This window comes from Marmota monax, unplaced genomic scaffold, assembly GCF_021218885.2.
Source record: "Marmota monax isolate L192 unplaced genomic scaffold, Marmota_monax_Labrador192_F-V1.1 WCK01_AAM20220418_F8-fsc00002, whole genome shotgun sequence".
NCBI classification, from domain to species: Eukaryota; Metazoa; Chordata; class Mammalia; order Rodentia; family Sciuridae; genus Marmota; species Marmota monax.
The window spans coordinates 32,967,518-32,992,676 of record NW_026693571.1 but is presented as its reverse complement, the minus strand read 5'-3'; the positions used below and the strand labels follow the sequence as shown (position 1 = coordinate 32,992,676).

Sequence of the window (25,159 nt, the reverse complement as noted above, 5' to 3'; positions counted from 1 at the left end):
ACTCATATCTGTTTTACATGTGCAATATTCTGTCACTTCTCTATAAATTAAATACAATATAAACTTATTTTAAAATTATATGAGATGTCCAGAAGAAGAAGGGTACTTAATCCAGTTAAGTGAGTCCCAGAAAGCTTTGCAGGAGTAGTTCTGCAGTGGAGAATACGCCAGGAATGTGACAGCAGATAGACCATGCTCTACAATACACACACACACACACACACACACACACAGTGCAAAGGAATGGTGACAAGATGGAAAGGAAGTTAAAAGGTCAGGTTATAGCATTTCTTAAAAGTAATTGTCTTTTTTCTGTATAAACAGTTCTACTGGATAATCAAACAGGAGATTAGGGAAAATTTGTCTTCAAAGAAAAATAATAAATGAACTAATAGTGAAGAAGTAGGATAGAATGAGGCTCACCATTTTCCAATGCCTGCCGAACTGATGGATCACTGTGAGTGTCTGTCACTGTTAATATCATGAAAATGATTAACTGGATATTAACTGTGTCCTAATAAAAGAATGCAGCACTATCTATTATGAAGGTTTGACAAAATAAAGGCAAATCTTATCAAGTCTCTAAATTTAACACCAATGTGCATGGAATAAAGACAAAAATATAGTACATGGAAAAAATATTGGAATATAGTACATGGAAAAAATAATGGAATATAATACATGAGAATAAAACAAAGTCACCAAAGAAGTGCAACCAGCAAAATCCGGAGTGTGACCTCCATTAAACAAAAGTCTAGTTTCTTCAATAAGTTAATGGAATTGGGGGAAAGTAAGAGAAGTGTATTCCATAAGCTAAAAGACAGACCAGCCAATCACAGGGGTAGGCTTAATTTGATTCTGATTCAGGTAAACTGAAATATATAGCATTTATAAAATAATTAAGAATCTGACCACTAAATACATATTTGACTGGAATTGTTGCTACATTTTCTTTGGGGTATTATAATGTGCTTATGTGTAATAATGTACTCATATGTTTCATCCTCTAGTGATACATATTGAAATATTTTCAAATAAAATAACCTGATGTCAATGACTTGCTCCAAATTAACATGGGCACAGGAATTAGACAGGGTAGAGATGAAACAAGATTGGTAATGAGCTGATGATTGTTGCAATTGGATGATAGGTACATTAGAGCTCATCATAATATCTTGTTATGTTTAATTTTTCCACTTTTTTTGGGGGGGTGGTGTTGGGGATTGAACCCAGGGCCTTGCACATGCTAACCATATGCTCTATCACTAAGCTTCTATAATAATTTTAATGCATTATTTTCCAAACAAATGGAAGTCTTTGGAGATTCTGTTTTGACAAAGGCAATGTGATTAAAAGGGAAGAAGGAAAGATCAATTGAGAATGATTTGCACATTAAATGGCAAATGAGGAAGACTACAGCCAAGGAGATCCATTATGAGTCTCCTACAACATTCTGACTATATTGATGAAAGTCTTATTAATTCCAGTAGCATTAATAAGAATGAAAAGGAAAATATGACAAGGGTGATTATGAGGAACTGTCAAAGTTTGCTGCTACTTGACTATGAGGCACTAAGCAAAGGAAGATTAAAAGGTGACTCTAATTTTCATACCTGGCAAATTTAAAAATAGAAATGTCATGAATAGAAATAGGTAAGTCAAGAGGGCAAATCATTAGGGGATGAGGTGACAGATTTGCTTCCAGACATCAATTTGAAGCAGCTGAAATGACCAAATGCTATTTAAAGGAAATTGTTTAGCTATACATGCATAGAAATTATAACTTTTGTGGCTTTTTACTCAAAAGCGATGACTCATTTAAAAATGAAGTATTATATATTAAACTTACTGTAATAAAATATAATTAAATAAAAAAGTAAGACAAATATTGGATTTAAAATTAAAATAGTTCAAATCCTTCTCTAATAACAACAATTTCTTGGCATGTTGTAGCCCTTTCATTTACACCCTTTTCTCTGCAATAATCTGTTTCCTTGTCTCATAAGAATAAATATCAAAGTTTTTGGCCAATTTGCTCAGTTACTGTAAGCAATACTCAGAAGAATGAAATGATGGTGTCATAATTTTAAAGGTATTCTTAGGCCTTTTTAGATGAAATAACATGATCTTATTAACTAGCATCATCAATATTGAAATGATTTTCAATTTCACTTATGACAAAGGACAAAGTTTGTTGTGTACAATGAAAATTCTATAACAATTAAAATACATTTCAGTGCTTAGCATGGCCACACCTGCAAAGTTTTAAGTTTATCATTTGTGATGCCTAGAATCATACCGTCCCCAGATCCTTTACCTTAGTAAGAAACTCCCTGTAACCAAGCAAACCACTCAGATTCTCTGATTCTCTCCACACAAAGAAATTGGGAAGATACCTCAACAAAAATGTAAAAAGTAGAAATATTTCATTCTCTAAACCCTCTGATCCTCAGCAATCTTTGCTCATCAGATCCCAGCCATTTCATCATGCTGACCAATATTGCCAAAGCTAAATCCAGAATCTCTTGGCTACTCGGAGCCAAGAAATTATCTGACTACCTCATCTCTCATTGTTCACTGGGAAATAAATGAGCAATGATAGCAGTTTCTTGCTTGGATCGATCAATAAGTACATAGCTGGAGGTCATTTCGATTGGCAATATTCTAGTTCTGTGAAACAATAAGACTGACCCAACTATTTGAAATCCCAATGTCCAAGACTCTGAAGCAGTATGCCTCTTGCTGACAGAGCCCCTGCCTGTGTTTTTCTTCACTGGCTTCTGAAAGCTAGAAGTGAGACTCTTATCATGGAGCAGAAGGGAGAAAGGGAGGGTTGCTTGGGAGAATTTCATAATGTACCAAGAAGGCCATAATCAGAATTTTTCTTTAACTAACATATAGAATGTTCCTGAAGAAACAAATATCCTTTTAGGAAAAAAATAATAAGTTTCCTCATATTTAAAAAAGAGCTGGTTGAAATCTTAATTTTTATTTTTATCGTAGTATTAAATGGAAAAAATAACCCATAGGATCAAAGGAGAAGGGAAGAGGTCAAAGATTAACACACCTTAATCAAATTCATTAGATTCAGGAAATAATCTTTACAAGCCATGTTAAAAGAAAGGTAGAGGTAACAGAAAAGAGACCACTCTAAGGGACAAGGCATACCAGTTCATATTGTGGTTTCTTGCTGAATATATGAACATAAGTTTATTACTCACAACCATCTGAGACAAAACTACCTTTAGGAAACAGGAAGTTTCTGTAAACATCATTTTTTCCCATTCAATGAACTTTTTCACACTTTTAGCTCTTTGCTAGGATCCCTCTCTCTTAAACTCTTTTCCTGTCCCTTGGACTCACATAATTTCCATGTGTTCTTTCATTTTCACGCTAAGTGTCAAAGTGTCATATTCTCAGTTCACATTCTCTTACCTCTAATGCCACAAGAATTGACAACACCTTATTTCTTTCTGCAAAATTTTAGACTTAATAATGGTGCTTGATATAGTGTATCATTATTTGTTTCTTATACCTAGATTATATAACTCTTGAAGGCAGAGAGATGGTCTCATTCATATTTTTATCACCAAAAGTAAAACTGCTCAGTATCTAGAACAAATAAGAACCTAAAAGAGTTTATTAAATTCAAGTGAAAAGAACTATGTAATTCTCTTTGCTGATGGTAGAAGCAAGTATTTTCCAGGATATGGTTTTGTTCATCCTCTCTGTGAACAGCCATTAATTTCTCATTGAATAATGATGTATTCTTGGAAAATATAATGTAAGACAGGGTCTTACCTTTGAGAAATTCACAGCTTACTGGAGAAGACAGACTAGTCAAATATAATTAAACCTTAATGAACTGAGACCTACCATAGGTATAAAAAACCATAAGAGAATTAAAAAATAAAATTATTTGGGAATGACTTGCAATCTAAAAAATAAAAGTAATAGTTTATTTAATTTTTATTTACTGCTACTCTTAATTCTGGATGACCAATTTGTTTAAGAAATGTTAAAATTTATTTGCAACCTTATATACCAAGCATTATTCTAAATGCTTTATGTGTAAAAAAGTATTTAATCCTCCCAATAACCTTGTATATATGCATTATAACCATCCTATTTTTACAGATGAGGAAACCAAGGCAGAAGGAAGTTACAGCAACTTCTCAAGTAAGGAATTACTAGCACAGACTCAGGATTCAAACTTATAGACCAGCTCCAGAGTCTACATTAACTATCATACTACAACGTCCCTTAGATCAAAATACAATCGTCTTCATCTCAAATTTGTTCCTGTCAATTTATATAATCTTGAGAAATTTGACCAAATCTTAGAAATTCAAACATTCTCTAGAATCCTTCTGTTTGTCTTCCTAACAGTGGAGAATTTTAGTCTATGCAGTTTATACCCCCCAAGCTTCAAGAATAAAAGACTACTTGTCTCTCACATTTTACAGAGCCAGTAAATGGCATGCATAGCCTTTGTGAATGTAGATTCATTAATTGGGTGAAACAAAAAGAATGCTGTATACAGAAAAGTAACAACTGGGTTCTGTATTCCCCAGCCCTTGCGAGTATCACAGAGGAAGTGATTTTACTTTGCTTTGGGGATAATTTGTCTAAGATTGTTCACAAAATCCATCCAATACATTCCTGAATATCATTGAAAAAAGCATATATTTTGACATTCAAATAAAATTTTTCAGTGTCAGTGATGAGACAGGAGTATTTTGTAAAAAAATAATAACTATGTACCATGAAACCATGAAAAATGACCTATTTGTTGATGCACTCATTTGTCCAATAAAGTTTTTCAATTAGTATATTTCTATGAACATTTTATAATGCTAAATACAGAGGCAAAACAAATACAAATAAGATGTGATCTTATATAATAGTGCAACACCTTGGAGTAAAATCTATGAGTCAAAAGATAAACAACAAATTAAGAAAAATTATTCTGGGGAATCACTAGAGTTTGGATCTGGAATACCAGCTAAAGGCCCATATTTTTAAAGTCTTGGTCCCCAGGGTAGTGCTACTTGGAGATGGTAGAACCTTTAAAAAGTGGGGCCTAGTGGGAGGTCTTCAAGTCACTGGGTATGTGAACCCAAAGGGATTATGGTATCCCAGGCTCTTCCTCTTTCTCTTTAACTTCTTAGCCATGAGACAAGTTCTACCACTCATTTCTCTCATAATGTGCTGCCTCACTAAAGGCCCAACGCAACAGGGCCCATCAGTCGTAGACTGGAATCTGTAAAACAGCCAAAATCAACTTTATCTCTTCATAAGTTGATTTTTTTCAAGTATTTGTTATAGTGACAAAAAGCAGACTACTGCAGACCTATAGGACTGATCAAGGCTGATTTTCATAAGATATAAAACCTTTTTGTTAAACAATAAGAAAAAGTTACAAAATGAAATAAAAATGGCAATGGTTTGAACAAACAGTTCACTGAAAACAAAATACGTATTTGAAAAATGATATTCTCAATCTCACTCAACATGAAAAACTAAAAGTTTATAAACAAGCCTCAAACCCCTGGTCCATAAGATTAACAAAAACATTAATTTTCCTTCCACTTCCCTGAGTTGGCAAAAAAAAAAAGAAGGAAACAGGCACTTTCATACCTTACTCATGGAATTAGAAAATGCTCCCAGTTTGAGTGAATTGTAGGGAGTCATCCAGGTAAGAAAGGGCAACACATAAAATAAGACAGGAGCATATCTATTCCTAAAAGTTTTATGGGCCAGGCTATATGGGCAATGACCAAACAGACTCCATTTTACCCTGAGACTCCATATCATGTAAGAAATGTTTCTCCCTTGGGAAAGCCCCACCTCTGTATCCCTTAATAGTTACCTAGCATAACATACTTGGCAACACAAAATAGCAATTCTTATACAATGTAAAATTGTTCTCTTTGGTTTCCATTTTTCTCGGGCAATGTACCTTGTCAGAGATTGATTGTCTAGATGTTAGTAATCATTCTCTAACTTGTACTGAACTAGGGTCATTTTAACCCACTTCTCTTCTGCTTGCTTGCTGCTATGCCAACCTGGAAAGTCCCATGGGAAATACCAATGTACCCACTGTATTGTCTCGCTAACTGCCCAATTCAGTTTCTGTACCTGTTTGCTTGCAGCTACATCAACCCAGGTGTGGTTTTTGCCTGTAAATATCCTAAAATGCTCAGGCTCTGGGCCATTCCTTGCAGAGACAGTTATGGGTCCTGTAGGGGGCAGTCACCAGCTGGCAGGCTAAATAAAGACTGGGACTTGGTGTGTTTTCTGAGTGACCTGCCCCACAACAAAAGAAGGTGGAGGTAAGAGATATCAAGATTTTGGTCACCAAATAGATGAGGGGGTATTACAGGACTACCTATATGATTCCAAATTTTTTGACTTGGAAAATTCAGTTATGAAGTTATTATTCCCCCATGTAATGAACAGAGGGCAGCATTGCTTGGGAGCTTGATTCTTGTTTTGTTTTAGTTTTTCTTTTAATTTTTTTTTACTGGTGCATTATAATTACACATAATAGTAGGATTCATTTTTACATATTCATACATGCACAAGGGAGTTTGTTTCTTAAGCCAAAGTTCTACCACTACTGCATATTACTTGTGTAACCCTGATCAGATTACCTATTTCTTTTTTGCCTCAGGTTCTACAACTTTACAATATTAACAATGATAGTACTAATATCATAGGGTGGATAGAAGGATCATATATGTTATCATTTTAGTGTTTAGAATCTAAGTGCCTATGAGAGTGCCTGGCACATAGCAAACTTTCTATGAATATTAGATTATTAAAAGTATTATTTCAAGGGATTTGAAATATTTTTCTTTGTTAAAAGTTCATCATAGTGATTTCACATGCCCATATCCATCCATGAGATTACCTGGAATTTATTCCTGCACAGGCCGTGTAATGAACAGAAGAATGACCAGGTAAACACCCATCTTGTGAAAATAGGTCTCTTCCTTCATGTTCCATCATAAGCTTTTGAGGCAGGAAGCACTGTTGCTCCCTAAAGCAACTCTCCACTTCAAATGTTATATATAGAATGTCTTAAATACTAAATGGGCATCACCAATCCTATATTCTCCCTCTTGCTTTCCCTATTCTATCTATGAGAGCCCTATGATCCTACTCTAATTCCTCTTCCTTCACTAGCTATTTGATGGCAAAGTATTCTTCCCCTTTTGACCTCAGGACAATTAAAACTTATATTCAGCCAATCATTCTTAAATGGAGCTATCATTTGTTTGATATATTATATTTTCCCAACTAAATACTTTTTTTAAAAACCTGGAGTGTGGTAGAGAGAATAATCATCATATTCGACTTTGGTGTTCTACACCCCTGGCCCTTATTATGCATAGTAAATATTGCATAAATATATTTTATTGGTTTAGTAATAATTTCCTCTGATAGAAAGGAGAATTATGAAGGCAGTAGGGTAGATTTAATTGAGGGTCCCAGAATAAAAACATATGTCATTAAAGTATTTCAACCAGAGTTTGCTATCTATTCATTATAGGTTAGTTCATCAGTTTCAAACTTCAAGGCCATTACTTTCCATAGACTTTGCTACTTGATTCATAGACTTCTTCTCCTTTATACCTCCAGTCATCATTTTCAGGAACTGTAACATTTATGCTAACTTCTTCCCCAAATATCTGACCTCAAAGTAAGTTTGTTTACCTTCTTAACCCTCAGTCTCTTCATTTGTACCACATTTTATTGTTATTATATTTTATCATACCAATTTGTTTCATTAACCCAAGGATAATTTAGTAATTATTATGCAATGAAGGTGAAGAATACATAATCTAGAGTTATCTAGACTTGCTGAGATCTTATTTAGGAAATTCCTGGTTATATAACACAGAACAAGTTAGGTAACTACTGAAAGGTATTTCTCTCTGTGGCATTTCTGCTTCAGATTCCTCATCACTGACACAAACACGTTATATGAAACATTCACCACAACCATTCTGCATCACCCCCATGGAACTAGAAGAGCAAGGAAAGCATAAGGCACATACCACTCACTGTGTCATGAGTAATAAATCATGCATTTCCAACACAGGATACTATCTATTAAATTGTGGTAGGCTATGGTAGGCTGTTAACCTGCAAACCAAGTAAAACCCCACTCTTCATAGTTCTTGATAATAACTTATGCCTCAGTTTCTCTACATGTAAATGGAGAGAAGATACTGGATCACAGAGCTAATATGTTAATAAAATAGAAAAATGAGATAATTCATGTGAAATATTTAAAACCAGTCTAAGCCTCACACCTGGTCTCCAATTGATCTTAAAGGGGGAAGTATTTGGTGACCACTGGCTGCCTCCTCACCTGCTTCCCAGCTCACTTCTCATGGGTCACTCTGCAACACTGACTCCAGAGGTCCTTCTCTCCTTCATCACAGTTCCTATTTCCTAGACTCTACACTATGCTAGCTTTCTCCTAAGTTTTGGCCTCTGTATCCCTTCCTTTTACACACACACACACACACACACGGAACTATCAGAAGGAGAATGTTTTGCAAATGTCCTACAGTCCTAAATTTCCAGAGATACTCATTAACAGAACAACAACAGAAAAACCAGTTTTTAAAAACTGGGAGAATGGAAAGACAGTAATCAAAATGAGGGAGTAGAGAGAGAGTCATGAAATCTTCATTGAAACAGAGAATAGTTACAAGTAACATATTATATGTGAAGAGTCACCCAGTTACATAGATGGTCAACATTTATCATTTTCCAATGTCAAATACTAATAAAATATTTCCAAAAAATAATACTGAAAAGAAAATAAGGGAATTGGTGGTTGTAAGCTAGATGGCTGCTGAAACACAGTGTGGGATGATGGAAAGCAGATAAACTGATACCACCAACAGGTCCCAGGGAATCCCAGCTCTAGCTTTCTGTACTTGAGAGAACTTGGATGAGGTAATGAATGGCACCAAACATCAGTTTACTCACCTTCCAAATGGATAAGACTACTCCCTATAGTCTTATAAATTGTAGCTATGATGAGCACGACTATTGCAGGATGATCAGTAAATTGCCTCTTCACAAACTCATGAAAAGACCAAAGCACATTTATGATTAGGTCCCAAAAGAATGTAAGATTTCATAATGGGCATACTACACTCGCCAAATACAGCATTATAGAACTTAAGCTCTGGCTTCATAAAATCTCCAGGCACTGAAAATTTCTTAGGGTCAGGCTTATATAACTAAGTGTCAGTCTTAGATAACCAATTGCTGGCTTGATAAACTTACCTGTAGCAAAAAATCAAAGAGCGCCATCTTAGACCACTCATGGTGATGGATTTCAGTGCAGCCCCATTCAGGTTTGGGTATCCGGCCATTCAGCCAGCATTTCTGTTTCAGCAACTGCTGATAAGTTCCCCAGGTGAGCTTGACTGAAGAATGGGTATCATTACTTGCTGGAGATAAAGATGAGTCCCAGAGAGTGATAGGACATGGACGGCCATCTGTGGAATCAGATGGACAAATAAACTTTCAGAATCCTGTTATTGACCCTGTGGTTGCCCTTAGGGCAGGATATTCACTCACACTGCCTCACTCTCTCACCTGGCCAATGCAAGAGATTGATTCATCATATTTTATGGTCCCTTTGTCTTCTAAAATTTCAATATTTTTATACCGCAATGATGCTTCCTGTTACAAATCTTACAAAGTGGAAAATTATTGTTAGACAACGAAAAAAAATTTTTTTAAACAAGATATTTTATAGATGTGGCAGGAATAGGTCACTAACCACCAATAACAACGTCCTCTGGCTAATGTGGTTTTATTCCACATCTAAAAGCAGCCACCACAGAAAAGGAAAGAATCCAGACATTTATAATTGTCTATTCAATGTCTGAGTGGAGCTGTTCTCTATTTGTAATAACAACTGTCTGATTTTTCTGAGGCCACATTATGATGTCAGGAAGAAAAAGAATTTTTAGAAGTCAAAAATTTCCAAATGAAATTGTATGGTCCACACCAATCACTATAATCTCCAGAGAAGGAAAAAAAAAAAAGAAGCAAGAGGTTTATTTATTTATTTCTTTTCTTTTCTGATAGAAATAGTGTAGCCCGACGGTGCTCTGGGTAATGGATCATTTATCCACACATAATCTCATAAAGTATATTTTTTAAAATGTCATTTCTTCATGTATATAACCACACACGATTTTTTCTCAAATGTGTCAAATTGTGTCAGGCTCACTCACTCCTCATAGAAGAGATGCAATCTCTTTCACGGCTAAACTGTATAAAGAATGATAAGCCCCAGTGAAGTCATCATAAACAAGAAAGACTATGATGGGGCAGACTGAACAAACACTTCAGTCTTAAAGCCAATAACATCATTCCCAAGGCCCCATTTCTGCTAAATAAAGTCACAAAGAGATGGAGTTGAACAGCTCTGCTTATAACTCAAAAATCAGTGTGATGCTCTTGGAAGAAAAAAAAACTGAGTTACAAAGAACTGAAAAAGCATACTTAACAGGTCTGAACAAGGGAGGTGTCTGAAATTGTGGCTGGAATGTCCAGACATGCCCCAGGAATTTTTAAAAGCCCTTTTAAATAGCCTCAGATGTTCTCAACCTATAACTTCATTCATTGTTTGCTGGAAACTTTTAATTCACCACCTTTTGGCCTTATTCTGACATTCTTATCTACAAGAAACAGTCTTGTTCACTAACCATTCTTGCATTAGGTGCCATACTACCCTCCATAATTTTAATTGCATTCACTTAATCGTTCTAATCACCTACATTCCAGCTTTATTTAAAAGGAAGTTTGCTCTCCCTTCACTTTGCAATTGAGGCCAGGGCATGTGAAACATCCCTTGAATTGCACAAAATATGCCAACAGTCACTGACACACAATTAAGAGAAAACAGAGAAAGAAACATGAGCCATCACTAGGGAATTTCACTTATAAGATTCTTTTTCTCCTTTCTATGTCTTTGTACCTTATTAAGTGATTCAGAGCTTCTGGGACCTAATTGTTTTCTTATATAAAATCATGTTAAATACATGGACCTCAAATACTGTGCCAGTGAAAAGGGAGAAAGAATAAATTCCAGGTGAAATCAGCCCAGCGTGTGGTTGCAGACAGGTCTGTATCACTGTAACTAAATATGAATAGAAAATACAACTCAGCTTTCCAAGACTTGTGCTTGGGGTATCTGAAGATGAGAACCAGTGAGTGAGGGTGGGGGCTGGGACACAGTGGTAGAGCCCTGCCCTCTCAACTCCATCTCTGTGACTTTATTTGGCTAAAACAGGGCCTTGGGAATGACACTACTGGTTTGAAGCCTAAAGTATTTATTCAGTGTGCCCCATGATGGTCTTTCTTGTTTATGATGACTTCAATAAGGCTTCTCATTCTTTATACAGTTTAGAAATGAAAAAATAAATGCTTCTCTAACCCTACTGTGATCCCCAGCACTGATAGATAAATAAATAAACACCAAGAAGCTCCATCAGTGTCTTTCCGCCAAAGTTATACTCAAAAAGTACTTTCTATTCTAGGGGCTTGGAAGTACTCAAAAGGAATTGAAACCCAATACTGAACTTCAACAACACAGATCAATACACAGGACAAACAGGACCACAGAGTTTCCTTAGCAATTCACACAAGACCCTCAGCTGAACAGGAAATGCTCTGCATAAACAGTTTAAGCCTTGGCTCTTTCTCCCTTTAGAAATATCCAGTTTTTATTGTAAAAGTAACTAAACATAAATACCCTCATTTTAGGAAATGTGGAAAAACATAAAAATGTACAGCTAAGAAAACCAAAACTATCTACAACCCAGTAATTGGTTCTGTTATGTGTATATTTACCTCCAGTATTTTCCTATCCCTTTCTTTTTCACCTGAATATGTAAAAAGCTTTTAGAAATTTAAGAAAAAGGAATAGCTTATGATTGGAGCTCAAATTCTGGAAACCAACAGACTTTTTGAATTATGGTCACTTAGATTTGTCACATCAGATGAGTTATATAATCCCTCTAACCCTTGCTCCTTTCTTTTGTAAAATGGGGCTGATAACTGACTTGTTGAAATTAAATGAGTTCATGCATTTAAAATCCTCTCCTCTAACTTTTTTCATTTCTTCATGGTGGAAACATTCAGAATTCTTTCTTCTAACTTGTTGAAGTATATAATTGTTACCTATAGTCAACCAGCTGTGCAATGACAGATATGATAGATACATTTTACCTGATTTGAACATTATGCCATGTACAAATATATCAAAACACTACATGGTTATTATTAATATGTATATTTTTTATGTTTTATGTATCAAATAAGAAGAAAAACATAAAAAAGAATACATAAAGCTTTTAACCTGGTGCCTAACATAAATGCATCCCCAGATATATTCTGTGGTGGTTATTACCACATACATACATTATACAGTCACATAATGCATCAGTCTTCAACTGATCTTTATTGCTTCTTGAGCATTTTCTCCATTAGTGTTCTAGAACCCGGATTTAAACACATAAATAAGATAAATGTCAATACATTTTTGCTTTCATGGAGTGTACATTTCTACCAAGGAAAAGAAACAAAATACATGCAAAGAAAAAATACCACTTGGAATTATCTTATAAAATTTTATTATGAACACTGAAACTGAAAGTTCATATGGTTTTCAAGTGTAATAGTAATATTACTTTCTTGATATGTTTCAATCATTTAAAATTACAGAAACCACTCTTAATTCATAAAATAAAAATAAGGACTAGGCCATCTTTAGCCTACATTCCCTACTAAATGTGAGTTTACTGTGGTTCCTTTACCATTTCTCTACTTTAGAACAGCAAATTTCTTTGGGGGGAAAAGTGGGTGCTGGAGATCAAACCCAGGGCCTTATGCACATAGGCAAGCATTCTATTTCTAAGCTACACATCCAGCCCTCATTAGATTCTTTGAGTGGTACAGTTTTTGTACTAGCAATTAAAAATTGTTCTCAAACTGCCAAAGCTGATGTTCAACTGAAAGAATAATTGCTTTTCAATTAATATCCTGTGGTTTTTCTCTATAACCATCCATGTCCCCTCAGCAAAATATTTTGAATGCTGACTACCACATAAAGACATTCTTTCCTGGCCTGGCAGGAATCTGTGCACCTCAGGAAAGGGATTTCCAAAGCATATGAAGAACATGGGGAGAACAGCAATGTGCAGACATTCCTTCCCAGGTATTCTTGCTACATGTGAGTATGTGCAGCCCTTGCAGGGAATAGTAGTAGTTAGAATGGCTCAGGATCACAGAGAAGTACTCACTACTATGAAGAGAACTCCACTTTATATGAAATATGGCTTTTAAAAGAATTAAATGAACTTTGATAGATTTAAACTGATGACAGAAAAATCACCTCTGAAAACAGGTATCTGGTTAAAGCAACTTGCCCTGAAGTGTTTGGGGGATGCGGACCATTCATCTCTTCACATTCAGGTTTGTCAAAATGATGCAGTACTGTACTCTCTGGAGAAATTTTAACAGTGAAGAGATAAAATTCTAACTGTCAGTTTGGTGAGAAAGCAGGTTTTAAAAGATATGTGAGTGTTCATGTGAATTAAAGGTTACACAGCTGTCTTAAAAAATGAGACTTGCCAGTAAAACTTTTATCCGATATCTGAATATTTCCCTTGAATTTTGATGTTCTCTCAAGTCATGTTTTTATTCAAAAGCACAAAGAAGACATCCTTCTGAAAAGATGAACATGAAAATTAACCAAAAATAAAGGCTTTGCACAATCTTCTTTGTCTAAATTTATTAAATGCCCTTCACTTTGAACATTGGCTGACTGGTTTTGTTGCACTATAAGTGAATGCTAAGCATGTTGGGCAGAGGGCTAAATGTCTGTCAGTATTTGTTACTTTGCAAAAATAAGTAAAAATTTACCAAGTTCTGAAATCAAAAGTCCTTTTTATTGTATGGACCAATTTCCAAGACTTCCCCTGACCAAGATATAAAGGAAGTGACGTTCCAGCTCAGATGGTTCACCTTCTTTGAAAACAACTTTCTAAAACTCATTAAAGAAAACAAAGACTAGACAAAATGAGGAGCATCTTTGCTATAGGAAACAAATTCTGTTGGGCTCCATCACAACTATCAACAATGCTTTGAGGGAAATTTTTCATGCTACAGGTCTCCTTTTGGAAAAGACAATTATTAACATTGAATCAACCCTCACGATACTGTGGCAGGCATCTAAGTGTTAAGGGATCCCTTAAGTAATATCAGCTCTCCTTTTCTACTATGTTTATTATATTATGGTTTGAATATGTTATGTCCCCCAAAAGCTCATTTTTGAAACAATGCAAGAAATTTCAGAGGTAAAAAATGATTAGATTACAATAGCTGTAACCTCATTAGTAGATTAATCCACTGACATGGATTAACAAGATGATAACTGCAGACAAGAAGGGTGTGTCTACAGGAAATAGGTCACTAGGGCATGCCTTGGGAGTATATATTTTGTCCCTGGTGAGGGGAGCTCTCTCTTTCTGCTTCCTGTAGCCCCATCTTTAGGTGCTCTCCTTCACCATAACCTTCTGTTCATGGCCTCATGGCAGGCCCAGAGCTATGGAGTCAAACATCTATGGACTGAACTCTAAAACCTGAGCCAAAGTAAGCTTTTTCTCCTCTTTATTATTCTTATTAGGTCTTTCAGTCACTGTGGCAAAAAAAAAAAAAAAAAAAAAAAAAAAAAATCTAACTAAAACATTTACCATGATAGGATTTTGGCAATTAAAGAAGTATTAGACTGAAGTATGAAAAAGCAGAGTAAGATCTCTTGGCATGAGGTTGGTGAACACAAGCAAATTAGTAAGTATGAGGGAGAGCAGAAGACTAATGCAAGGTATATGAGGAGTGAGTTTGAAAATTAGATAAAATTTTATATATTCTCAGTATTTTATGTATTGTTGTTAATTCATTTATTTATTAGGTATTATTCATTTATTCATTAGGTATTATAGACTTATAAGGATCTACAAGCATTCCTTGCTACCTATCTGGGCCTGCTTGATTCTCAGGTTTGGGATAGAAAAAATTCAGACAGCTGTGTTAAAAATGTGGCCTTATAAGGTCCTACTCTCAGTCAAGTTCAAAGCCTTTGAGTTGAGTAGGAATAGACAGGTACACACAGATGTCCACCAGGTGAACAAATGTTTTGAAGGAAACATGTGAAGAACTAAAGATGGAGCTCTTGTGTTTAAACCAAGAGATCCAGAAATGCCGTGTCTCAAGATGTGGTCAGACGCCAGGGTTCATAAGGGGAAGAACATTTGCTGAAAGAGAACTGAGAGTTGGTTTGGGGTGAGTAGAGTTAAGAAAGGAGTCACAAGTCATTGATTCTATTTCTGGTATTATTACTGGTCTCCACAAAGGCACTAATTTCCCCAAGATGAAACAAAAGTATCTTTTAAATCCACCTGGGCAGGCTCTTTTGACAACCCAGTGAAACAGTGAAATGCTTAAACCATCAGCTCTACCTTAAAAACAGAGTGCCCTTCTATTTATTTACTTATTTGTTTATTTTAGTACCAGGGATTGAATTCAGGGGCACTCGACTACTGAGCCACCCCTATTTTGTATTTTATTTAGAGACAGGGTCTCATTTAGTTGCTTAGTACCTTGCCTTTGCTGAGGCTGGCATTGAACTTGCGATTCTCCTTTGGCTTTGAACTTGCAATTCTCCTGTGTCAGCCTCCCCAGCTCACTGGGATTACAGGCTTGCACCACCACGCCTGAACAAGAGTATCCTTCTTTGTTCTGAACTTTTGACTAATGGGCAGAACTTCTACTTTCTAGGCCTGACCTGGACATCCGCTACAAAAGACTTCTGCTATATAAATGGAAACTTCCAGACTCTTCTGGTCTCAATGTTCCATTTAAAATAAAAAACAGGAATCAAATTTGACTTCGGGTGGTGACGATGTGATGACTATGCCAGAATACAGAAACAAGCAATCTTTGCAGACAAAGTCATGGGTATATTAGAATGATTTATTCCTTCAGGATTTAGTACGTATTACTGTAGTTCAAGGAGCCATGAATTCCTGACCAGAGCAACCTTCTACAATGCAAAGCCCAATTACATCACTCCCCTCTTCAAACCCTCCAGTGATTCCTCATCATCTGCAAGATGAAGTTCGTGCTCCTTACATAAAGATAAAACATAACTCACTCTCTACTTACCATAGATTTATCTCACTTCATCCCCACAAACCTCAATTTCCAGTTTTTCAGAAATATTTGCAGTTTTGAACACATGCTTCCTTCACAAGTTTTCCAATCTATTCTCTCTCCTCTGCCTACACTGTCACCTCTCATGCTCCACCCACATTGATGTTTAAGAGCCAATTACCCCTTCCAAAACTCTATTTATACAATCTAGGTTAAATTAGCTTGCTTGCTCTCTGGGCATGCAGGCCTTCCTAAAAATATCTCCATTGAGGAGTTTATCATACCCTTCTAGGATGGTGGGTTTGCTTAGCTGTCTCTTGTCTTCCAAGCTGGGAGCCTTGTAAAAACAGACACCACTGCTTAGTCATCTTTGCATCTCTAAGTCCTGAGCAATATCTAAACCAGAGTGAACATTCAAAATATTTGATAAATGAATGAATAAAATTTTCAGAACCCCACAATGTTCTTGGCAATGACCAGTTGACCCAGAATAAAAATTTTGTTGTTGTGACATCCTGGAAATCTGTGATTTCAATGGTCTTACTGTAAATAAATTGAGAAGGATTAGAGGAAAAAATTGAAAAACTTATCCAGGAATGTAGAGATGTTTCCGTGTCCTCATTCAGTCCATCTTGTGCTCAACTATTCATTCCTATGTATCCATAATTCTATAAGACTTAGAACAAGGAAAATCAAAGTGGTGGGAGCATCCCTCCTGCCTCTCACCTCCTGACCCAAGGTCACTATCATGAGACAGAAAAGAGTTAAAGACATCAGAGACATATTCAGGAATTAGACTACAGAAATGAGGGAAAGCAGGTTGTAATCTGGGTGTCTGATTAACAGGGAAAGGCCACAGGCACAATTCTTGGATGTGAGGGACAATGGGAGGTAGTAAGGCACAGTGAGAAAGAGTAAGACTACTGACTCCTCCCAACTCAGGTCTGTAGCGCAGCCCCACTGTGCACTACCTGTGAGCCTTTGGAGGACATATGTAAATTTTCAAGCCTCAGGTTTCCTACCAGAAATCTATACAAGAATATCTGATGTATGGGACTGTTGTGAAATTAAATGAGATAATGAATGTAAAGTGCTTAGCACTCAACAACTGAGAGGTTGCTATTCATTATTCCAAGAACTTTGTTTAAATAAAACATTTTGGTGCCCATTTATTTAGTGCAAGTAAACATCAATTTAGATAAATAAACTAATAAAATCTAAAGAAACATATCACAAAGAGCTAAATCAGCTTCAAACTGAATGAAAATAAAAGGTAACTCTTATGAATATGTGTTAGGCCCTGTTACAAATATTTTATACATACTAACTCAATTCTCACAACACATCTAAGTAAGGTTATTATCACCATCCCTATTATACCAATGAAGAAAACAAAAGTACAAAGTTAAGTAACTTGCTTCTGGTCACAAAGCAGAAGTGAGAGAATCAGGATTCAAACTCAGGGAGCCTACATTGCCAGTTCACACCTTTAACTACATAACTATACAAATTAGAAACTACAGTGGTTTCTACTAACACATAAAAGTAAATGCCATTATTCCTGAACTGATTGCAACTGAATTGGATTAAAATTGTAATATTTGCCCATTAACTTAGAAAGGAAGTCCTACTGTACAGTATGACAGTTCTGTGGCAATAAAGCAGTCTCCTGGTCTTTAGACTAAGCCAGATCTGCAGCAGAGTCAGTCCTCTTTGATAGAGGTCATGTCCTTGAGCTCAAGATGTACTGAGTAAATTCTGAAATCAGTGACAGTAAGATTCCCCTCAGGCCATTGAACTCACTAAGCACCCATTACCGTCAATTCCATGAGGGTGGGGATTCTTGACTATTCTGTTCATTTATGCAATCCTGGTGACTAGAAGAGTGTCTGAGACATAGCAGGTGCTCAATAAATATATGTTAAAGTAATAAAGATAAATGTGATGTATAGAAAAAAAAAAACAGATTGTGTGGAGTTAAGGCACAAACATTCTCTACACTGTGGGTACTGTGACAACCATTCATTGCCCCTTCTCTCCCAGCCATGAGTGAGATCAAGGGACAAATTCCAGAAGCACAGCAGAGAAGGTTGCTTGGCTCCCGCAGTTTGTCCATAAAGGTATGTAGTGAGCAAACAAGATTTCACTGTGGCAGAGGCTGCTGAGAATGGATGCTCAGTAGACTTTTGTTCACTGATGAATGCAAGTATTAAGCAGACCAGCTCAATTTTATTGCTAAAGAAATAGCCTTGGGGCCTCTCTGATAAAGAATACAATATGCTTTCAATCCCAATTTTCAAAATTAAGCATGTTTTTATACCCCCAAACAAATATTTTAAGAAAGTTTGCAGATGCATCAAAGATTTCTAAGATTTGGAAGCCAGCATGTTTCTAAGTAGTAGGGGCATCTGAGTTATTCTCAAAATTCCCTGCTCCCTTTTGGACTCTCTCCTTACCTGAAAGACAGAAACTATAAACTGCCAAGCTGCCATCCCATCCCTCGGCCTTGGCAACTGCTCCATCCAGAATTCACAATGCTGCTCAAATGGACTTGAAAAAACGGTGAAAAATACACAGTGTCTTTTTCCTACTCTATAATAAGAAGAGGCAATGCAACTTGGAAAACAGTGAGCAACTTGGGATCTACAATGAATTTAAATGGAAGTTTGTGGGGTGCCTGTAGTTTGTCATCAAAGCAGCCTGCCATACAGAATTCCTGGAACTAGGCTACCTTAATTCAGTATGACAGTTCTGTGGCAATAAAGCAGTCTCCTAAAAATAAAGCATACATAATGCATCTTCCATGCTGGGCATGAAAAATAGTACAATGCTTAAATGCTACCCAAATGGTGTCCCCCGAGATTCATTCACATTACTGTGACTATGAAAACGATAAAGGAAGCTTTGGCAAAGATACTAAATCAAGGATCACAGAAGGGTACTGGATTTTCTTTTCTCATGCTCTTGACTTTTACATGGACATAGTCTGCTTTGTCTTCTCCTAAACAAATACTTTCATCTATTTTGTTCAAAAAGATTATCCAAATGTATCAGCACCACACAATGTCTGGTGGCTTTTGCAATGATTTGAGACTCGTACAAGTACAGAAAGGCAGAAAACAAACTGATATATTCAGTCACATTTGCATACATATGGTTGTTTATGGTAAACAAATAAATCTGTTAAGTATTGGAGCATTGGCTTGCATTAAAAAAAAATTACTTGTAGCAGTGTTCAGAGTCCCTTGAGTAAGAAAATTAGCAAAGTTATATTGTTGAGTTGAAAAAAGAAATTAAAAATAAATCTTGGCATACTGGTAAAATCAAAATCCACCATGCTAAAATGTGGCCATTTTTGTCAGTATCCCATAATTACACCACATTATATTTAAGAAATGGTGTGGGCTAATAGAAGCAATAGGTTGAGATGTTAGTATATGAAAGAGTAGGATACAAATTGCCATTCCTCTGCTGGTTAGCTAGGTTATGGGGATATTTTCATGGTTTTGTTGAGCCTTAGCATTCCAGTATTTAAAATAATAGTAACATCTGCTATACAGATTTATTAGAGCATAATAGACAAAAGACATCAAATATAGTATAGTCACTATCTGATGCATAACACTATATTCTTTATAGATTCACAATTGAATCCAATTGCAAAAAAATATGGAATTGTTTTTAAACAAAGGACACTTGATGCTTTATTTCAGTTTTGCATGTGCCTTACAGATACACAGAGCTTGAGAATCTGCACCAGTGATTGCTGGCTTTCATACTGTGGTACACTGCTGTCACTCCCTACCTAATTACAACCTTGTCCTTCCCCAAGTATACATTTCTTTTCCAGGATATCTTTGGAGTAACACCTGTTAGAAAATGATCTGGTACACAGTATGAAACTGGTTAGACCACCAATTTCAAATGTCTATTTGTATATCCAGAAGAATCATCTAGAATTCATCATCATAAAACCAAGAACTTGCCCCAGACTAACCTTAGCTAGAGACACTGTGATAACTGGATCACCTATATCAGTTTTATCAATTAAGAAAATAAAAACCCTGAAGATGGACTGTATACTGACAGTTCCAACTTACCATGATCCAACTTACAAATTTCAGTAAGAGTGTGCTTTGAATTTTGAATGTTGATCTTTCCCTGGGATGATGATACATCATGTATATTCCACTGTGATTCTGGTCAGTGGCAATGAACCCCATTCTGCCACACAATCACCAAGACAGACAGCAGATACTCCACAGTGTTCTGCATTGCTAGCATTTCTGCATACTGTGTGTTGATTTCCATATCCCATAATGCACACAAAATGCCCATCTCTGTGTGTACCTAAGCCTGTATTATAAAACAGGCTTTGTGTTAGATGATTTTGCCCATCTACGCTCATGTGGGCTGCCTGATCATTTTTAAGATCAGATAGGCTAAGCTACACTATTCAGTAAGTTAGGTGTTATGGTTTAGATATAAGGTGTCCCCCAAAAGCTCATGTATGAGAAAATGAAAGAAAGTTTATCAGTGAAATTATTAGGTTATGAAAGTCTTAAGCCAATCAGTGAAATAATCTGTTAATAGGGATTAACTGGGTGGTAACTGCAAAACAGGGAGGAGATGACTGGAGGAGGTGGGCCCCTTAGGGTGTGCCTTTGGAATATATATTTTGTCTATGGTGAGAGGAGCTCTCTCTGCTTCCTGGTGCCATGATCCTAGCTGCTTTCCTCTGTCACACCCTTCCTCCATGACATTCTGCCTTACCTCAGGCCCCAAGGAATGGAGTTGACCATCTATGGACTAAGACTTCTAAAACCATGAGCCCCCACAAAAAAACTTTTCCTCCTCTAAAGTTGTTTTTGTCAGGTCTTTTGGTGACAGAAAAAAAAAAAAGCTGACTAAAACATTAGGTACATAAAGTGCATTTTCAACTTCCAAAACTTATCAAGTCATAACCCAAGATAAGTAAGGAAGCATCTGAAATAGGGATTCTTGGTCTATTTGTACATTTAGACTGAATCAATGGAGAAAAGTTTAACCTGAGAAGCAGAGGTCAAACCAGACACTCAGATCGTAGCATTTGATTCTCTCCCATATCTCCATTTATATCACATACATCCCTTTAATATCCAGGCAATTTGTAAGATCTTGAGCAAGGTGCCTAATTCTTCCAGGCCTCAATTTCTATTTCCACAAAATGCCTGTCATAGAGCCTCCAGGCTCTAGGATACCTAGGTACACCTTCCAGAATTTTATGAAGATTTAACAAGATAACAGAAACAAAGATCTTAGAATAGAATGGTGCCTGTACATAATAGCATTCAGTAGTTCTCAGTTATGACCAAGGTTGTTGTCTCCTTGAGAAGAGAGGTGCCCATATTCTATGTCTGTACATCATTATTAGTTATCTGGATCACTATATTAATAACCAGATATACAAACAGGCTGTGATCATGGAGAAAGAAGACACACTCCATGGCCCCTTAAAAGATGTTTTGTGAGAAGAAAATTGATTTAAAAAAAAAAAGAGGAAAGACTTGGAACTTAGAAAATGAGTGTTTGGTGGACTCAAGAATTTGAACTTATTGTGTGAATGTGAGCAGTCTGCTTGCCATTCTCTTATCTCTAAATGACATGATTTTACATGTCTACTGCATAGGATTTTGGAAAGATAAACTGAGGTATCTCAAACAGTTAATGTTCATTTTGCAATTTAGACCAGCTACCTTTTTTGTAATGGTCATGAATTGATTTTCATAAACATTAAAAGCCAAAGAACAGAAACAACATTTAGTCCATGTTACTTATAGAATTTGCTGGCTCCCTGTTCTCCCTGATATGAAAAGATATACTTTTACATCAAGCCAGATCATCAAATAAATATATACTAAATTAAATCCTACTGTTCCTTCTACAGAAAGCCCATTATCAAACTATACTACAGTACAATGCCAACAGACCATAGCATTATAAGGAGGCAGCCAAGGACATTTGTCATTACCTCCACAATGTTGAATGATTTTAATGAGTCTTCTAGGAGAAATCCCAGCCTGGATTTCAGACTAAAAATGATAGTACTTGTTCTGAGTATTGGGAGCTGGAATCCATTTCTGCATTTCTTTGAAATATTTATTGAACCTGTCACGGTGGCACACACCTGTAATCCCAGAAGTTAGGGAGGCTGAGACAGAAAGATTGCAAGTTCAAACCCAGGGCTGGTGTGTGGCTCTGGTTGAGTGTCCCTGAGTTCAATCCCTGGTAACCCCCCCCCCAAAAAAAAAAAAAATATATATATATATATATATATATATATATATATATATATATATATATATATCTCACCTACTATGTACCAGATTCTCCATGAGGATCCAGAATTACAACAATAAAGAATACAGGTAATATCTCTGTACCTGGAGACTAGTGGTAAGGAAAAGATGATTAAACAAGCAATTATGATAAAAATGTGTATTATGCAATATGATGATACAGAATGAGCCACAAATAGGTGATAGATAAGATTGATCTCCTGTTTGGGTGGACAGAGAGGCTTACGTGAAGCTAAGCTTGGACTAAGAGAAAAGTAGGAGGGCTCTGGAAAAAAATCATACTTTCATGCAAATTAGGAGAAAAAAAGACACAAATCAAGAAGAGTCCAGGAAAAAGTGGGTAGAGAGAGGTACTGAGAACCTATGATTGTCTACATAGTGACCAGAAATGGTCTATTTGTGTACTTTGCCTAACAGTAGCAGTCTAAATGAATAGAATTATATTGTGCAGAGTGTTTAAAACTGTCTGTAAATCATCATAGGTTCTTGAGGAAACTGGCCTGAGTTCATGACTCTAAATAACTAAATGGGAGAAGATGCCAAAAAGAAAACAAAGGAAGGTCTGATATTGTTTGACGTGTAATCTTGGAGATTTAACTCAAATTGAGTCACATCACTGTGACTTTATTGATTTATTTCCATCATTTCCATTACTTTATGAATGGAAAGAGGAACACTCCATTTATAAACCCCTTCTTCAAATTGAATTTTTATTCTCTAAGATGCTGGAAATTAAGAGCACAGAATTAAATATCTGAAATCTAAAAGGAATATTGGTAACAAAAATCTTAATTAAGCAGTCAAGAAACAAAGGCTTCAGTCTTTTTTTTAACATAAAGAAATAGTCTTTGAGGTTTGAAGGCTATGTGAGAAATTTAATTAACTTGGTCCTTTTTGTGCTTAGTATAGTAACAACCCTAACCAAGAGTTATTGAAGGTTAACTCTGTGCCAAGAACCAAGTGTTGTCCATGTCTGAGCTAAATAACAACCTCACAGGGTAGGCAGTTTTGTCAAGCTGAGGAAACTGAGGCAAAGAGAGAAACTGACATTTCCAGGTAATACAGCTGTAAAATGCAAGTCCAGGCAATCCAAGTCCAGAGTCAGGCTCCTAGCTACTACTTTATTCTCCCAATTTCCATCCAAGAAATGGGTCCTCAGGAAGCTCAAAGGATATATCAGTTTATCTAGCCTTGAGATATATCCAAAAGTTCACTTTTTCTTCTTTGAAAATTTTATAATATAAAAATGAATGGCAAGCCCAGGTCCATCCCATCACAGTCATACACCTGCTGGAGCTCAGGCTCCGGCACAGGACCACCTTTTCTGACCAGTAGACACCTGCTGGAGCTCAGGCCCAGCCCAGATCTGTCTCTGCCTACCTGTGTGTGACCCAGACCCAGGGTAGGTCCAGGTTCATCACCACTCCCAAACCTGGGAGCCTAGGCCTAACCCACTTCCATCTTAGGCCACTGCAGACATTGCCATAGACTTTCCCACATAATATCCTCTACCTTTGGACAACAGACTGGGCCTAGAAGCAACTGCATCTTGGAGCTGCATCCCAAAACCAGTGTAATTCCTACCCTTTTAACCCCATCTCTGAAAGATGTTGCATCCATCTTGGGACACCTCCACTGCTATCTCATGTTACCTCCCCTATTGCCACCACCACCTTCAGTTACAGTCACATCCATCATGGGACACCTGCAGGGTCTGGAAGCCCAGCATCAAGGTGTGGTACAGATAATCTGCATGGATAACTACAAGATTACAGGGTAGAAACTATATCTCAGATACACACTGCAAGAAAGGAAGACACATAAGCAACATGAAAAAACAAAGGAGGAAAATGCCCCAAATAAACCAGGACACTATAATAACAGAACCTATGGACAGTGAAGATGATGAAATGTCAGGAAAGGAGTTCAGAATGTTCATAATTAAAATGATCTCTGAATCAAAGAATGACCTAAATGAACAAATACAGGCAAAAATTGATCACTCCAACAAAGAAATAAGAGAGCAAATACAGGTAGCAATAGATTACTTCAAGAAAGAGATACACACTCCAAAAATAAAATCAGAATTCCTTGAAATAAGAGAAACAATAAACCAAATTAAAAAAAAAAAAACTCAACAGAAAGCATTACCAACAGACTAGATCACTTGGAAGAAAGAATGTCAGATAATGAAGACAAAGAATACAATCTGGAAAATAAAGTTGACCACACAGTGAAGATAGTAAAAAACTATGAACAGAACATCCAAGAATTATGGTACAGCATTAAAAGACAAAATCTAAGAGTTATTGAGATAGAGGAAGGCACAAGTTTCAAACCAAAGAATGCACAATCTCTTCATGAGATAATATCAGAAAATTTCCCAAACATTAAAAATGAATTGGAAAATCAAATGAGGCTTACAAGACACCATGTACAAAATTACAACAGATCTATGCCTAGGCATATTATAATGAAAATACCTAGCATACAGAATAAGGTTAGAATCTTAAAGGATGCAATACAGAAGAATCAAATCACATATAGGGGGAGACCAATTT

At 36.3% G+C, this 25,159-nt stretch overlaps 1 protein-coding gene across 3 annotated transcripts in view; it reads right to left on the bottom strand.

Annotated features, from left to right (window-relative positions):
• Gask1b (golgi associated kinase 1B) overlaps positions 1 to 25,159 on the bottom strand; it is a 59,714-nt gene that overhangs the window by 24,452 nt on the left and 10,103 nt on the right. For all 3 annotated transcript variants that reach the window (XM_046459003.2, XM_046459006.2, XM_046459004.2), the window contains exon 3: positions 9,316 to 9,530. In XM_046459003.2, coding sequence (XP_046314959.1) covers positions 9,316 to 9,530 — 215 coding nt within the window. The remainder of the gene's footprint in view (positions 1 to 9,315; positions 9,531 to 25,159) is intronic.